At 42.0% G+C, this 17,406-nt stretch overlaps 2 protein-coding genes across 2 annotated transcripts in view; one reads left to right on the forward strand and one right to left on the reverse strand.

Annotated features, from left to right (window-relative positions):
* Positions 1-7,915, forward strand: part of SNRNP48 (small nuclear ribonucleoprotein 48kDa (U11/U12)) — a 33,030-nt gene extending 25,115 nt beyond the window's left edge. The window contains exons 2-7 of the mRNA XM_009883796.1: positions 867-941; positions 3,618-3,806; positions 4,797-4,918; positions 5,336-5,451; positions 6,590-6,754; positions 7,649-7,915. Coding sequence (XP_009882098.1) covers positions 867-941; positions 3,618-3,806; positions 4,797-4,918; positions 5,336-5,451; positions 6,590-6,754; positions 7,649-7,688 — 707 coding nt within the window. The 3' untranslated portion in view covers positions 7,689-7,915. The remainder of the gene's footprint in view (positions 1-866; positions 942-3,617; positions 3,807-4,796; positions 4,919-5,335; positions 5,452-6,589; positions 6,755-7,648) is intronic.
* A 1,711-nt stretch (positions 7,916-9,626) lies between these two features.
* Positions 9,627-17,015, reverse strand: ROPN1L (rhophilin associated tail protein 1-like). The gene is made up of 5 exons (XM_009883748.1): positions 16,885-17,015; positions 14,761-14,884; positions 14,432-14,593; positions 11,336-11,511; positions 9,627-9,690 (listed from the first exon to the last, which is right to left on the reverse strand). The coding sequence occupies exons 1-5, from the start codon at positions 17,013-17,015 to the stop codon at positions 9,627-9,629; spliced, it is 657 nt and encodes a 218-aa protein (XP_009882050.1).
* Positions 17,016-17,406: the final 391 nt, after the last annotated feature.

Here is a 17,406-nt window from a genome sequence, read left to right on the forward strand (position 1 = left end):
CGGGGGTGCAGAGGATGGGGCTGAGGGGGGATCCCTTGGGGGGATAGAGGATGAGGGGCTGAGGGGAGATCCCAGGGGGGCAGAGGATGAGGCTGAGGACAGACCCCACGCGGTCCTCACGGTAGCACACCCTGCTGCCTTGTCAGCTGTAAACTCTCCAAGGCCTCCTAACCGCCCCCCCCCCGAGTGTTTCCACCAATAGGTTTATTTTCTCACCGTTTTACTTTGCTGTCATTTACCCTTGTTATGCTTCTGTCGCTGTGTGTTGCTGCTCTGTGGGTCACTTGGCCGTTTTCATCTTGAAATCCAAGGAGGATCTTTTTATTCCTCTCAGGTTACTTTTTCCAGGTTCTTCCTATATTCTCCTCCCATCAAGTGCACTTTGCTGTCATTTACCCTTGTTATGCTTCTGTCGCTGTGTGTTGCTGCTCTGTGGGTCACTTGGCCGTTTTCATCTTGAAATCCAAGGAGGATCTTTTTATTCCTCTCAGGTTACTTTTTCCAGGTTCTTCCTATATTCTCCTCCCATCAAGTGCAGACAGTGTGCTAAAACACATGCTTATAAGGTGGAAAAACTGGCCCTAGTGTTTGGAGATATAGTAGTGGTACAGAAGAGGCTTGCAATATACGTACATTAATTTTTCTGTATCCCTGTAATCCAGAAATGTTTTTTTTTCTCCCCTTAGTTCAAATATGGCATAGATTAAAACGATATTTTTAGTTCAGACTTTCCCTTATGCATAAATAAAACTATGATGTTCTGTAACATACCATAACTCTCATCACAGAGGCTGGGGAATAAAGACCACTCCTACCAAGTGCTTGATGTAAAAGTTCTGTGGCATTTTTGTGTTCTGTGTCTGCAGATAAAGATCTACAGTTTCACATTGTTAAGCAAGCTAGAGCTCAAAGCGCGAAAGAAGGTACAGGCTACAGCGAAGGTAAGTAGAAAGCAGATACTGAGTCAACTTCGTCAGCTCTTATGTGGAGAGCTGCTTTTGTCTTCCCCCTCGGAGTTTCCTTCATTCCTCTTGTGAACTGCTATGAGGTTTTTTTAATTTATTTATTTTTAATATTTCTTCACTTGTATATTTTGGAGTATAACTACTTTCTGTACTCGGGGCAACTAGATGAGAGAATTCGAGTCTGTTGTGCTCACACCTCTAGTTCTCTTCAGGACTGAAAAAACACTGCAAAAATTTGGGAATTGCTTAAAGCACTAGTCCTTCACTTCCTGTCCCACTATCTACACTTTACTTTCTACCCACATTTTCTGATACTATTCTTCTGCTCTTTGTGGCCTAAACTCTTCTAATGCTGCCTCCTTCATGTAACAGTTCTTCATGTAATGCTTTGTTTAAGGATTAGTTGCTAGATGTGAGCTGTATGTATGTGCTTGTCCACCACTCCCCAGATCAAAAACCAAACAACACGTGTACTACTATGTTGGATTGTTTCAAGACTGTCCTAAGAAGTTGTATAAGAAATATGCTGACAAATCTGCGAATATGATGTTGTCCTTTTCCACTGTTCTCAGTTCCTTTATGTTTCATTTTTCAGTGGGTTTTGTGACCCGTCTGGGGACCAGGACTGCGCTATGCTTCTCTCTGAGAGTTCAAACCAAGGCAGTAGAAAAGTAGGGCTACCTGTAGAAACCACTGTAGAGCTGCAGCACATGGTTTGGAAATTACTGCAACACCTGAAAGATACAGCATTTACTGTCTGTAGTCCTTTAGTTTGGTAAACATATGTGTGCAGAAGGAAAAGTGCATTTGTTCTACTTTCCAGATAGTCAAATACATCAGCGCTTGCTCGGGCATAGTTTTTCCTGTTGACTTTGTTTTTGTGGCATAGCGAATGGAGCCTTGACAGACAGTTGCTCGGGAAGGAGCTTTCATGTGATGGGCACTGTGTTTGGAGCACCTTGGGTGCGTTTCTGCTGGAGGGAAGTGGTAACTCATATGACACAAGCACACCCAAGTAAGGAAGAAACGGATAAACCCTTTATCAAGCGGTGTATTGCAAAGATACATCAGTGAGCCACTAGGTGCCAGTGTTTGCTATCCAGTTTTCACTGCAAGCTTGCATTTCTCTGAAGATAACACTAAAACTGTATTGGGGTGCTTTTCATTGTGGGATCTTGGCCTGTTGTAAGATTTACTGATTTGGAATTGTTTGTTTAATTTAAAGTCTTTGGCAACAGAAACAAAAGCATTTTTCATTGTAAATTGCCTTTTGACTAATGGTATCAAAGGAAGTAATTCTCTTTCTTTGTTTTTAAAAAATTCTAACCGTATTTAGAATATAAGAATAGCTATATAATAGGGCAGGAAACTGGTCTTAATCATAAGTTGTGAAATTCTTGTAAAATCACAAGCACATAACTGTTAGGGCACTTTTATGGGCTTCCGTGACCCTGTAAGAACAGTGCATTTTAAAAATAAAATCCTAGTGTTCATGTTTAAATCTGTTATATTGGATTAGAGAAGTTCTGGTTTAGGGTCCAAGTACAGTAACGAGGAAGTCTTGTATTTTAGGTCTATCATCATAGTTTTTGTGGCTCCTCTTCCTCTTTAGTGTCTTTAGTGAAAGCAGGGTATGAAAGATTGGCCCGGCTTTCATTAAGTGCTGAATAATCTAGAGAAGCAGTAGCTCTGCTGTTGTGAAGGCTCCTGCATACACCCTTTCTTATGTAGTGGCTCTTCTGTCTGCCTGGAGACATATGTCCGTGTGGGATTGTGCCTTGCAGGGGGAAGGTTGTGTTGTGGGGAGCAGGATTATGGAGGTCAGGTCAATGCTTGCTGGGAATTTGAATGTTCTGGAGTAAAATGTTTTTCTGCAGGCAATATCCTATCCTGTATCTTTAGGGAAGTCACTTTGCTGCTGTTGCAGTGGATTGAGAATGGATTTATTGTTTATTTGGAGGATGTGTGTTTTAACATGGGAATGTGAGTACCGGGCTGATCATTCAGGGAAAGAAGAGTGTGCAGGCAATGCATTTATTTTTGTAACTTTAAACTTAGTTATCTGAACTAATCATCTGGAGCATTTTGAAAGTGCCTTTGTAGCCCCTTTAGCTATCAATGCCTGTGGCAATCTATTGTAAAAGCTCTGTATAGAAAGTGTGAATGAGACTGATTTGCACAGTGCTGTTATCTAGTCTCCTAGAAGCTTTCATTCTTGTTGGCAGAACAACAGGTATTTTGCAGCTAGTACTTTACCGAAAATTTTAGGAGTAAGACAAACTCACAAGTTAGAGCCTCCTCTTTCTTGCTTTAGCTTGTAAGGCAAGAGCTGAAATTGATGGGACAATACGGAGTCGTACAATCTTGTACAGTCCCTTCAAAGCACATGAAAACCTGTAACTAACAGTGTAAGCAGTCAGGAGAGGTTATACAGCCTGCGTGGGGCTTGGGAGGGATTTGGGCCTTTTGTTTTTTTCTTTTCCTTTGAGCAATTTTTATCTTTTGACATTAAGAAGGATGCAACTTCTTACAGATATGTAGGGGAAGGATGAAAACAGCGTGGGTGCTTACTGCATTGTTTGTTGAGCTTCTCAGTGTTTTCCTGTATAATTACGCTGTTGTACCAATAACAGCTGTCTGTTCAACCTCCAGGATCTTACTCATTACTGCCTGTAGAAGTTCCTCAAAATCACAAGCGTTTCACCTGTGACCTGACTCAAGCTGATCGCCTTGCTCTTTATGATTATGTTGTTGAAGAAACAAAGAAACAGAGGTCTAGATCCCAAATCACAGAAAATGACAGTGATCTCTTTGTGGATTTAGCAGCGAAAATCACCCAAGGTTTGAAGAACGATCTGTTGTTGAATTTGTGGCTGAGAACTTCCAGTTTGTGTAGTTAGATGAGTTTTGTTGAAAGCCAAACAGAATTGCTTGTGCTATTTTTATTGTGAAAAGCATACTGTTCTTAAAAGCCATAATGAAGACCTGGCATCAGAAAACACCAGTTTGGTGTCCTTTGTGGTGTTTTCCTTTTGAGAAAGCCTCAATGCTGTGCTCTTGGCACGTGCATTGTGTGTATCTTAGTGGATGGATCTTTTGTCTTTGCTGCAACTGACTTCAGGTTGCTTAACGTTGCCGACTTACTGCTGTGCGTGGAACAGTATTTGCTATAAGAGATGATGAGATTAAAGATCACTTAAAGAGTAAAAGCCGAACAAGAAAGGTTGGCAGTCGTCCGATGGAGCTCTTAAGCAATATACAAATGGGTGTGTTGGACCGAGGCCTCTGATCCCCGTTGAGTCATGCCAGTTTGTAACTATATCAAGTGCAACATAAGCATCTGTGCTGTCCTGTGGGCCCTGCTACGCCTAGGAGGTAGGAGATAGTGTTTGTCATCTACACAGGTAAATGTTTTACAGGATCTGGCTTTCTCAATCTTTGTCTCTTATTGTAATACTGGCTTTGAAAACATGGCCCGTATTTTGTAGGCGTTTGACCAAATTGCAAGGCTGTATCTTGATTTGGATCGCTGTTAGGAGACTGAGATCATGTAACAGCATTTGCTTGGTGGCTTTCTAGTCTTGTGTAAACAGCTAGCAAGCAGGCTGGAGAGAAAGCTTGTGCTAAATTGATAGTAGTTAATAAATATTGGAGAAACTTCAGAAAGAACACATAATATATAGTAGTTAATAAATATTGGAGAAACTTCAGAAAGAACACACAATATATTTTATGTTTCAGACTTCTATTAACTAAAGCACCAGACTTGCATACCTGCAGGTGCTAATGTCCTCCTAATGACTATTTGGTTTACTTCCATTTTTTTGCTAGATGATAGTCAGAAAGGTCCGAAGTCCCATCTTGAAATTCTGGCTGAAATGCGAGACTACAAAAGGCGGCGGCAGTCATACCGGGCTAAGAATGTTCATATAACAAAGAAGTCTTACACTGAGGTGAGATCTGAAAATAGTGTTTTGCACAATGATATAACCTTTCAGACAAAGAAAATGTCTGTCCCGCTTCTTGTACCCTGCCTTATTACAGTTGCAAACTATTGAGGAATCTTTCTTTGGTTTGTTGCAGCAAGTTACAAATAATAGGAGCATTTCTGACTGTTAAATTTTGAATGTGAAAATTCCACCAAGATATAGTTGACTGCCTGGTCTAAAATGGTGCTATTTACATTTATGCCAAAATACGTGTTTCTGCAAATAAGACTTTCCATTCAAACAGCTGATATATAGGGCTTGGGCAGGATATTTGGGGAAGGGGGGGGAATGTTTACCTTCTGCTGTCTATTTGCTAGTTCGGGCCACTACCATGACATGCTGCTTTTCTTGTTGTTTTTTTAAATTTATCTTAATTTCCAGGTGATTCGGGATGTGATTGGTGTGCATATGGAAGAACTCAGCAATCAGTGGCAGGAGGAGAATAGGTTGGATAATGCAGAGCTATGTGAAGGAGGGAAGTCAAAATCTTCAGGAAGGTATGTCACAGTTGGCAAATTCCTCAGGGATGGCAGCAGCCTGACAGCCTGTAACATTATCCTATTACCTCTTTCTAATAGGACGTATACCAACCCTGGCTGAGACATACACAGTTTACTTTATCCTAATTCTGTTAAGGTCTTGCTTGAGAAGCTCTGTCTGCATGAAGGATGGGTAAAGTAAATTAATAGCTTTCTTTCAGGGGTAAGGAGGTAAAGTTGCAAGTGAAAAGGTCATTTCTGGTGGAGTTGGGGAATGAATAGTGCTCCCTCTGTGTCCAAATGCATATATATGTGATAGCTGAGGTCAGAAGGACACTTGAAAATACAAGTACGCAGTTTCTTCCCCTTCCCTACCACATGACAGAAAAAGCTACGGTAGATATAAAATACCTCAGGAAAAGGTTTTCATAACTTACTAAATATGGGGACCCTTTACAGTTCTTCTCACTGTGAATGCTGCTGTGCTAACTGGGAGTGTGGTTTATGTATATGTATTTCTTCCTGTGTCAAGCAACACTTCCAAACATTTGTTGCTGAAATAAAAATGGAATCATGACCTAGTGATAGTCTATTTGTGCTTCTTCAGGAGATCTTTGAGGTGACAATGGTGTTGAAACAAACTACGAGGTGACACTTGAGGTGTTTGTTTTCAGCATTAAAATGAAGGTGAATGAAAAGGCTGTACAGGAGATCAGGCGTGGTGGGGTCTCTAACTGTAGGTAGCAGCTTAAGGCAGGTGGTTGAAGTGTTAGGGATTTAAAGCAAAACAGTGAACTCCTCCTACTGTTTCCGGTTTCATGAGCAAAGGTGATGAGGCTGAGGGGCAATGTTTGTAAGAAATAACTGGATTAAACAGTGTGCTGAGACATGCACATATAAGAGCATGGACTTTGGGCCGCTTTTGGGGGAGGTATTTTCGACCCTGCTCTGGCAGGGGGGTTGGACTAGATGATCTCTAGAGGTCCCTTCCAACCCTGACCATGCTGTATTGTATTTCTTAGGTAGATAGGTTTAATAAAAGATATGTGCTCTGTCTTACACCGTTAGTAGGTCGTTATATTACAGATCTGGTACTGAAAACGATAGTGACTGTGACACAATTTTTATTAAATAAAATCAATAACCTTTTTTTCAGAAGGGAAGACAGACGGTCAGCTTCGGTGGACTCACGGCAGTCTGGAGGAAGCTGTAAGGATACTGAACGCACCAGACACAGGAGAGAGACCAGCAGGAGTCCAAATAAACGAAAAAGGAGTCATGAAAGAGGCAAAGACAGAGATTCTCGGAGAAAAAGAGAGAGGTGAGCATAAATAGTGACAGCTGACTCCTGCTTCTGATCAGGCAGCTGTAGCCATTGTCCATGAGAATTTAGCGCAGAGAATTAGAATACCCAGTCCAATTAAAAAGCTAGGCTAATCTCATATACAGTATAACAAGCCAGTGGCACGAGGCTACTAATACAAAACAAAAGGTGCTGTGAGATCATAAACTGCGATCCAGACTTCAGAATTTACTCTAACATCTGAAAGGTGACACTTTCACCAGCACACTGCAGGATTAGCGCAGTACTGTCGCAGATTATTTTACTTCTTGATCAATATATGCATAGGGGGACATACTGTCTATTTAACCAAGTGTGCTTGTCATGTCTAATGCTAATTTCTTCTCTAATGACTTAATAAATAGGATTATTTGTTTCACTAATACATACATACATGCTTGACTAGATTTTCCATGGTAGGTGCTTCAAAACAATGCTGTTGCTCTTCAGTAGTCCTGGCCACATTTTTAGACAAAAGAAAACAAATCTAGGCCACACCTTCTGATACCATCCACAAGGGCACATTTGCTTCTGCAAGACCGTAGGCGTGTGGGACCTGTGTTTGAGCAAAGACTTAGGCTGTCATGCTGCATTTTCCCTTGTGTGTAGATGGGCAATGATTGCTTGTCTCAAAATTGGCTTCATTACACAGTGATGCCATTCATCCTAAACTAATTGTCACTATGGCACTGCCTGACAAGGCTTTGATTAAATCAGCATGGGAAATAAACTGTCTTAAAGAAGTTTACTTTCCTTAGAAGAGGACATGATTACATTTAATGACAGCGTTCCCTTTTCCAAGTATATTTTTTTGCTTCAGATTCTGTCAGTCTGAGCCTGACAGCCCACACAATGCTTGTGGTTTCGTTTCAGGGATGAAGACAAATATCACAGCCATAAAAGAAGAAAGTAGAAACAAGAACCTGATTATTTTGTTTGTCAGCTGTTCAAAAAATTACTTGCACAGGAACTATCATTACTGCTGTTGTGCCAGGGACAGTAATGCTGTGTACAAAATGTTGGTGTTGCATCAGAGCTGTGCTTGGAGACAAAAAGGAAGTAGTGTTAAGGTTTGTCAGGATGGAAGCAGTATAAATCTGTAACACTAATGCATCTATTAATAAGTTATATTGATCTCTCTCATCGATTAGATTTTAGGCTGACAAGGCTGAAGAATGATGTCTGTGAGAGGCTGTACTAATTTGCCTTTGTGGCCTATAGTTAGTGGATATAGCACAGAGCTAATCCCTGGAGTCTAGGATCAGTTACAAATGGAAAAGGCGTGAAGAGAGTTCCCCTCCTACCCTCCCGCCTGACATTATGGAACACTGCTCCCAGAGGCGACAAAGACAGCACTTGCTGCCCAGTTACAGCATGTACCAGAGGTGAGAGGGCAGATTTCAGAGTTCTCCCAACAGGCTGAAATATCTTCAACTGCAGCTAGTGGTAAAAGGCCAGCAACAGGAAAGTTACTGTTCCCAAGCTCATGCTCAAAGAAATTTAGGATCAATGTGATCTGGCAAAGATGATGAGAACATAGCTGTCCACAGAAACTACTGGGGAGGCACCAAGGACGCTTGTAATGGTGCTGTTTGCCATTTTTAAGCACCAGGTGCATACCCATTTCCTTCCAGAAATTACCAGGAGGAGTTCCCATCCTGTAGACTAACATGTAAATATTAGTGCTGGAGGTTGATAAAAGAGTAAGACTTAAAACATGCAGGTACGTTCTAAAGGTGTGCAGGGTGATTCCACTTAACTTCAGTGAGATTAGTATTATATCAGTTTCTAGTCCTGTTAATTCCTCACACAATCTACTATAGCAAGGTCAGTCATCATCAGCCGGGCTTGATACCTCGATGAACAAGGTTGCAGATCCATCTTTTCTGCAATACTTTATTCTGTTTGATCGAGTTGCCAGGAGAGGGCACTGCGTGTGCTCCTGTCTTTGGCCTTCTCTGTCAATGGAATCTCTCCAGTTCTACTGTAGCCATTAGTATCCCATCTCTTACCTCAATTGTTTCTGCAATTAAGTGTGACTATCTACTTAGTCTAGTTCTGATTGATTTAGACTTCTGTACCTACTACAGCTGTTCAACTCAAAACCAAACTGAATTCTGTGTTAGGCATTCCTCACCTACCTGAAAATGGAGTATTTCTTCCTTTCAGAAAATAAGATGCATTTTAAAACATTAAAACATTTTAAAATGCCTTAATTAGACAAATCCATCTAAGAATGCAAGAAGATACATAAGTTCTGAAACGGTCCTAATTAGAGGAAAACCACATGGAACCACTGCAGTCGTTTCTTGAGTTGATGTTTCTTCTAGCAGCTCAGCCACAGGGTTCTCATGAAGTTCTCTCGAGCAAGGCTTGGTAAAACTATTTGTTTAATAGAGCCTGTTCACGCAGACAAGGTAGTCAAAAGACAAGCTGGTTTTGTTTAAGTGAAAAAAAGCCAGTGCTACCAGAAGCATAATGAGAAATGCACCAATTATAGCTGTCTAGTCTTCTCTAAATTTAATGCTGATTGTAAGAAAAATAGTAAAATGGACTTAAGTACAGATAGGAAGACTCATAACAAAATACCTTTTATTCAGTATAAACAGATGAGTGAAGGTGTCACTCCCTAGGTGTGAGCATCGGTATCGGAGAGGCAGGAGAACAGTATAACTATGTATTTAATTAACATCCTTCAAGAGTGGGATAAAGAAAAGGAAGTGCCAGAGAAGAGGATCTGCTTGTGTTGTAATTTGCAAATAATGGTCCTTTGAACACAAATTATTTTCTTCCATGTATTTATTCTTTTCTTTTTTCCCCCCTCTCACCTGATGCTGAAGAGTAGGCTTGATTAAAACAGTGTCGAGGGCTGAGTCAGAAAGTTTCTGAGCAACACCATGCCACTTTGTTGGTCCCTGGAAAAGAATAAACCAAATGTTTTAGATCAGCACTTTACCACAGTAAATCCTAGTGTGGTGGACAGGATACAACTAAGGGTTATATTAATTGCAAGCAAGAGCTATGTGATTAAAAAGTGGTTCTTACTAAAAATTGTCCATCTGGTAACTGTAATGACAAATCAGTTCATTTGTGTGCTCCTGCATTTTTGAGCTCCCACGTACATGGAGCTGGTAGCAATCTAAGACAGTGTATGGGTTTGTGTGGCAAGGTTTTGGTAGCTGGGGTTCTACAGGGGTGGCTTCTGTGAGAAGCTGCTAGAAGCTTCCCCCATGTCCAATAGAGCCAATGCCAGCTGGCTCCAAGACAGACATGCTGCTGGCCAAGGCTGAGCCCATCAGCAATGGTGGTAGCACCTCTGTGATAACATATTTAAGAAGGGGAAAAGAACTGCTGCACAACAGCAGCTGAAGAGAGGAGTTATAATATGTGAGAGCAACAACTCTGCAGACACCAGGGTGAGTGACGAAGGAGGGGGAGGAGGTGCTCCAGGAGCCAGGGCAGAGATTCCCCTGCAGGGCATGGTGAAGACCATGGTGAGGCAGGCTGTCCCCCTGCAGCCCATGGAGGTCCACGGTGGAGCAGATATCCACGTGCAGCCTGTGGATGACCCCACACCAGAGCAGGTGGACATGCCCAAAGGAAGCTGTGACCCCTTGGGAAGCCTGTGCTGGAGCAGGCTCCTGGCAGGACCTGTGGACCTGTGGGGAGCGGAGCCCGCGCTGGAGCAGCTTTTCTGGCAGGACTTGTGACCCTGTGGGGGATCCACGCTAGAGCAGTTTGTGAAGAACTGCAGTCTGGGAAGGGAAGGACTCATGTTGGAGAAGTTTGTGGAGGACTGTCTCCCGTAGGAGGGACCCCATGCTGGAGCAGGGGAAGAGTGTGAGGAGTCCTCCCCCTGAGGAGAAAGGAGCAGCAGAGACAACATGTCATGAATTGACTGCAACCCCCATTCCCCTGTGTCGCTCAGGGGGAGGAGGTAGAGAATTCGGGAGTCAAGTGAAACCTGGGAAGAACGGTGGGGAGGTAGTTTTAAGATTTGGTTTTATTTCTCATTATCCTACTCTGATTTGATTGGTATTAAACTAAACTAATATCCACAAGTTGAGTCTGTTTTGCCTATGACAGTAACTGCTGAGTGACGTCCCTGTCCTTATCTCGACCCACAAGCCTTTCGTTACATTTTCTCTCCCCTGTCCAGCTGAGGAGGGGGAGTGACAGAGCAGCTTAGTGGGCACCTGGCATCCAGAGCAAAAAGAGCAGCCCGTAAGATGCTGCTGTATCCAGTACCACTAATGTGCAGATGATACAAACATGTATATAATTGCTTCCTACAAGGGAAGTTATATCATCAGATAGGGTCTTCAATATTTCAAAGAAAGATGGATAAATAACAATTTATCATTTAACAGTTCAAACCCTGAGGCTGACCACTTATCAAGAAATAACTGTACGCTTTTGATATAACCTTAGTCAACCTTTACTCCTGTCATCATGGCTATGCCCAAAGTGAAGACAGACTATTCACCCAAAATTAAAGGTTTATGGAGAACCCAGAGGTGATCAATACATTAAAATTCCATGCATGGATTTTTTACTTACGCTTGTTCTTTAATTCCGTGGAGGAATGTTTCAGTTTTCTCCTCTGGTATCTCTCCATCAATAGTGGCCAAATACGAGTAAAGGAACGAGAATGTTTCAAAGGGAATGCGAGCTGCTCCACCTTCTGGGTCCCTCGTTAAGATTTCGCAGGCATGTTTCATTGAACTCAGTAAGGACTACAGGGGGTTCAGTCAAGAAATTAGAGGAACAGTATCAGAGCCATGAATGTTCTTTGCATACCATGACAAAATCCACACTGTAAACCACTAAAACTTAGTGTAAATGAGATAAAGGCTTTACCATTTTACCTAGCTATCAACCCCAAATTTACCTTCCAGGGATGGAAACAATAATGAAGGTCTAGTAGAGACAGGAGTAAAAAATACCAGAATCCTGTGATGTTTAAAGATTGCACAGAATAGTTGAAGCCCTATCTCCAATATGGCCAAATTGCTCTGTTCTGCTACTCCAACATCACTATACCTACTGATCTATATATGTGTTTGTGTGTGTATTTATTATCTCAATGGATCTAAACGAATTTTCAGCAGCAAAGACAGAAAAATCTACAAACCCCAGAAAATTCATATGAGTTTAATGATTTCTATTATGACACAGTAATATATGGTATTAATTTTTAGGAGTGCTGATATTTACTGTTTTCCCTATTTGTATGCAAGTTCCATTTTAGTAGTAGAAAAAGCACTGAGGCAAAAAGCATTTCAAGAATATTTCAGTTTAGTCAAAGCCCAGTAACATCTGAACTCCCTTAAAAACAAACATACCTCTAACTACTAGTTCCAAATATACTTTGAAAAAAATCCTTTATTCAGTACTGTGTCTCTAATCCACTGCCCTACACACGCTGAGCTAGATGGGGAAACGTGTGGAAAAATTCAGCATTGAGCTTTGTTGAGTCAAAGACTGGTTGGATGCCATTACAACAAAGAAAAACAAGAAAAAAACCCAATCCAGACAGCCTTTTTTAACCCAAGTAGTAATATTTTTGCTATAACTTTTTCAAAATTTATCCTTAACTTTTCATTAACAAGCAAGCAATGACTTTGTAAAGACGTAAGTATTTCCTAACGGTAGAACATCAATATTTAAAATAAATGCAGTATCTGCTCAAGATCTAGAATCACAGAATTTTCAGAGTTGGAAGGGACCTCTAGAGATGATCTAGTCCAACTCCCCTGCTAAAGCAGGATTGCCCAGAGCACATTACTCAGGACTGCATCCAGGCGGGCTTTGAAAATCTCCAGAGAAGGGGACTCCACAACCTCCCTGGGCAGCCTGTGCCAGTGCTCTGTCACCCTAACCGTAAAGTCTTTCCGTGTATTGGAACGGAACTTCCTATGTTCCAACTTGTGCCCATTGCCCCTCGTCCTGTCACTGGGAACCACTGAAAAGAGTCTGGCTCCATCCTCCTTCAACCCACCCTTTAGATATTTGTAAGCAATAATAAGGTCTCCCCTCAGCCTTCTCTTCTCCAGGCTAAAGAGTCCCAGCTCTCTCAGCCTTTCCTCATAAGGGAGATGCTCCAATCCCTCAATCATCTTAGTTGCCCTTCGCTGGACTCTCTCCAGCAGTTCCCTGTCCCTCTTGAACTGGGGAGCCCAAAACTGGACACAGTATTCCAGTTGTGGCCTCACCAGTGCCAAGTAGAGGGGGAGAATGACCTCCCTCGACCTACTGGTCACACTCTTCCCTATGCAACCCAGGATTCCATTGGCCTTTTTGGCGACTGGGGCACATTGCTGGCTCAGAAGTGTCATTTTATAATCCTTTAATGGTTTCACTTAATGTAGTTCCTCCCCTGGGAGGGGAGGCACTGGCCTATATGACGGCAGACTCTACCCTCTGCAGTTTGCCACCCCTCTGCTGCCATTCTTGCCTCTGCCTCTCCAAGCTGCCACTGTCTGTCTCTCTCAATGCAGCAAAGTCATTCACACTGATTTCGGCACCTTTGAAAGACAATTTAACAGGCCAGCTGTGTGGTCATTTCTCCAAGTCTGTAAAAACACATCAGTGCTTTACAGAAAGATACTTCAGATGACTGGTGTTCTCAAGAAGTTCATGCTTGTCTACTCTTGTATCTTAACTGTGACCCTATTCAACTATGAACACAATTTACAGCTGCAGGAAATGAACATAAATGTCTTGTGTGCATTTACCTCTTTGGTTTAGGAAACTGAAGTTTAGGTTTCTGAAATCAAATCATTCACTTAATATCTGAAAGGATGGATAGATGGAGGTAAATTTAGTCTGTCTAGCTCCATCAGAATGATGTTCCCGTGACTCTGTTTTTGTTTTGTTTTGATTTTTTTTTTTTTAAATAAGTAATGTTGCTGTTATTTTTTTTAAAAGGAAGAAAAGAGCCCAAACTACAAAATCATGTTGGGAGGTGGATTTGAGTCAAGTAGTACACAGTGGAAATGAATACATATATAAATATACACAATTGCATCGCCAGGCCAGGTCAACATTCAGAGCTTCCAAATACTGCAACACTCAAAATATTATTTAAGACATATTGTCTTTTTAGTACCCCTTCTTCCCTACTGTAGAAATTATTAAAAGCATTATACTTCATAAGAACATCAGCTTAGTGCATTTTATAATCTCTCATTCTGTTGAAATGCTCTGCTGAGATTTTTATTACTGACTTTAAAAGAATTAAACATAGGTTTAGTAACACTAACTGCTTCTGTGAAAATTTAATTGACTGCACAATCAATTAAAAATTGATGGCTTAATTTCTCCCTCCAGTTCTCCTCCACGGACATTTACACTGATGCCATAAGCATCATTCCTCTATCATCCTCTCTCTCACGGTCCAAGCTCCCTGTGGACATGCTTGCTCTTCTGCTGCCACCCCGGTAAACTAAGAACTTAGCCCTCTTTCTGGTTAAGCTGCCTTCACCAAAACCTGATGGGGAACAGGAGTAAACACGCAAGCCACTTTGCCCACTGCTGCAAAAACAATCACTATTCCCCAAAGCCCATTTGCATTAATTGTTCTATGGTCTACCTCATATATGATCATATATGACTGTTTGCATTTGGATACAAGGACTCCTGCTGTGAACATACCCTGCCGAGCACGCTGCACCCAAGTGCCAGAAACTTCATCCATTCCACCTCCTCACCAAAGCCATCCAACTGCAGGATAGCGTTCAGCTGCTCCTCTGGCAAGCACAAGTGCTTCCATTTTTCCTTCAGTTCTGCAACATTCACCATGCCTTTGGGAGAAAGCTTTAAACAAAATCATGGTACTGCAATAAGAACTCTGAAAAACAGAATGAAACTAAGAACACAGTCCCTCCCCAAAATAAATCAAATACTTGGCAGTCTCCCCAGCCATCCCCAACACACCAGCATTCCTCAGCAGCATTGTACATTTGATAAAGGCCGGTTTGTACCTGTTTATGCAAGATTTTAAGGAGTCCTGGAGTCAAACCAGCCTCTGTTTTCTCTGTTGCTAAAGGCAATTCAATCCTCTCCTTCACAGGAAGGGGCTCGCCTTTTGACAACGCTGAAAAATACCTAAGCAAATGTGAAGAGCAACGCACTTCAATGCCCACAGCCATTACAAGCTCCACAGAAGTAAATGCTTTTACTGTTCAGTGAATGAATCTGCATGCTCCCATGAAGGAGCAGCAGCACGTGGCAAGCCACCTGCCCATGTCCCTGTGCACAGACACCACCTATCTTTTTAGTGGAAACCACAATCTTTTTACACACTCCTTTTTACGATGCTCTAGTAACTCTTAAGGCATTTAACTTATTTTGTGCATGATATACTCAATCCTTCTTTGCAAAGGCAGAGAGTGATTTATTAACATCAGTGTGTGCTCAGAAACCAAAGCACAGGCTTTTGCCATTTGATCGACGAGAACCTGAGGGCTCATTTGTTTAACATTCCCCTCACACACTACCGGCTATTTATGCTGCAACTCTCTCATCAGTGTTTTTGCCATTTCTGTCCACTCCAAAATAAAGTTTAAGACTAGAGCAGAAAGGGAATTAGAACAGCCTTAAGAGCAACCGCCTCTGCCATAAGTGGCCAGCAATCTGAACTATGCAAGGAAAACTTAGTTTTCATTCAGCAGGTCTAATTTAAAGGTTTCTACACTTGTCCTCCCTCATCTGCCCTGGTCACCTATGTCCATGCCCAGCCTATCCCATGCTGTGCAAATACTTGCCAAAAGGCACAGCAAGCAGCACTACAGAACTGAATTAGTGTGACTGTATAGAAATAGATGCATGGTACATACATGCATATAACACCTCAGCTATTTTTCAGCCAGATCCGTTTCCCCATCAGATTATTCACAGGGACAAGCACTACAACACCAGCAGCACGTCTGAAACCACAAGCCTTGCTCTGCTTCGCGTAGCTCCCAGGTCCAGACCTTGCTCTGCTGCAGGTGCTCTTACACCAGAGCATGTTCCAGAAAGAGGGGTGTTCAATTAGCAGCAGCCACCGCCCCCGCCCCCAGCATCCGTGGGGGCTGCTCTGACCGACCTGGTGCAATCTTTAAGCAGAGGTCAGGGTCTGGCCAGCAGCATGGCCATGGCAGTGCCCCACTGTCCCTGGTCGCACCAGCCCTACATCCCAGCAGGCTCAACCTACCTGGTGGCTGCTGCTACCGACTGCTTGGTTGGGGCAAGCTCCCTGCACATCCATTGCCTGGAAGTATGCTGCACCCCGCCTCCATCGCACTCCTAAGAAATGCCACACCATTTTAAGCTGTTCCCACTGATTTTCTCCAACACTGCAGCTGTAGCAATTCAGCTTCAGGTTTTTTTTTTTAAGTGGACAAGCCAGACTCCAGCCTGGCTTTGTTAACAGCCTCCCCTCCCTCATGTACACAGTACAGATGTTTTTCAGTCCAACTGAGAACATCTCACAGATACCTTTCAAGAGCTTGTCCACAAAAACCATAGGACAGGAAAAAATGATAGTGAGCAGTTGACGTAAAAGAAAAAAAGAAGTTAAAGAAGAAATATTTAAACAACTTAAATCAACTTTACAGTGAGAGACCATCACATGGACTATCACCTAAAGGCTGCAACTTTTCAGGTTCTTTTCCTATTTCAGTAACATTTAAGGAGACTCCTTAATTTTGTTCCTGGAAACAAAAAAACCCCAAACCTAAGCAAGCTTAAGAATTAGAAAACTATTGTCTAGGTTTCCTTTAAATTCCAAGAATTAAGTCCCACATAAGTAAGCAAAAAAGTAAGAAGTTTGGTTTTCAGGACAAAGAAATTAATAACAAAAAAATTAAGATGCATTTTTCTCTAATGGAAATCAAACTATTCTAGAAATATGACAGTCCTAAACCTCAATGAAACAGAAAATAAATCAAGTATTACCCTATTTTTAAAAAGCTCACATGCTGCATTAATGCACAGAAGGATGTATGCAATATACAGGTTGGTTTAATATTCAAACTCAGCTCCACCGTACAACAAACCAGAGCAGTGAGATTTTGTGGGTCCATACGCATAGCACTACATCATTATGTGAACATCATACTTACGCAGCTGCCCACTGCAAAACATCATGCGGCTGAGTCCTAACAGCAGCTTTAGTAAATTGCTTCAGAATATCAGGTAGCTCAGGGGGGATTTTGATTTGCTGAGCACAAAACATGGTTTCTGGAAGAGGCATGGTCTGTTTGTGTTCAGTAATAATGACCTGAAAGAAACAGTAATAGAACAGCAGTTCACAGATGCAGAACATGAACGAAAAACTGCACGGGCACATGGGGACCAACAATGCTTCTACCCAAATTCCCTCCTGTCCTACTCAACAGCTGGGGCTACTGGAGAAGACTCTGAAGGGTAAACAGACAAGCACTGCGCGACTCTAAAAAAACCTTAAACTTGATAGCAACACCACGTAAAAGGCTGGAGCTCAGACACCAACCACAGCTCTGGGTAAGAAGAACTACTACTTTAACAGATATCTTTCTTTAGATAGTTTTAAACTGATTTTTCTCCTCAAAACTACCACAATACGAACTTGTAAAACAAGCAGTCCAGACAAGTCACACCACACA

This window comes from Charadrius vociferus, unplaced genomic scaffold (genome assembly GCF_000708025.1).
Source record: "Charadrius vociferus isolate BGI_N301 unplaced genomic scaffold, ASM70802v2 scaffold103, whole genome shotgun sequence".
Classification (NCBI taxonomy): Eukaryota; Metazoa; Chordata; class Aves; order Charadriiformes; family Charadriidae; genus Charadrius; species Charadrius vociferus.

Coding starts and splice junctions, on each gene's coding strand:
- ROPN1L (XM_009883748.1), bottom strand. CDS start 17,015: ATGCCTCTTCCAGAAACCATGTTTTGTGCTCAGCAAATCAAAATCCCC. Junction 14,885..16,884: donor GTTTTGCAGTGGGCAGCTGC/GTAAGTATGATG, acceptor ACATTTGCTTAG/GTATTTTTCAGCGTTGTCAA. Junction 9,691..11,335: donor CACGGAATTAAAGAACAAGC/GTAAGTAAAAAA, acceptor ATTCTTTTCCAG/GGACCAACAAAGTGGCATGG.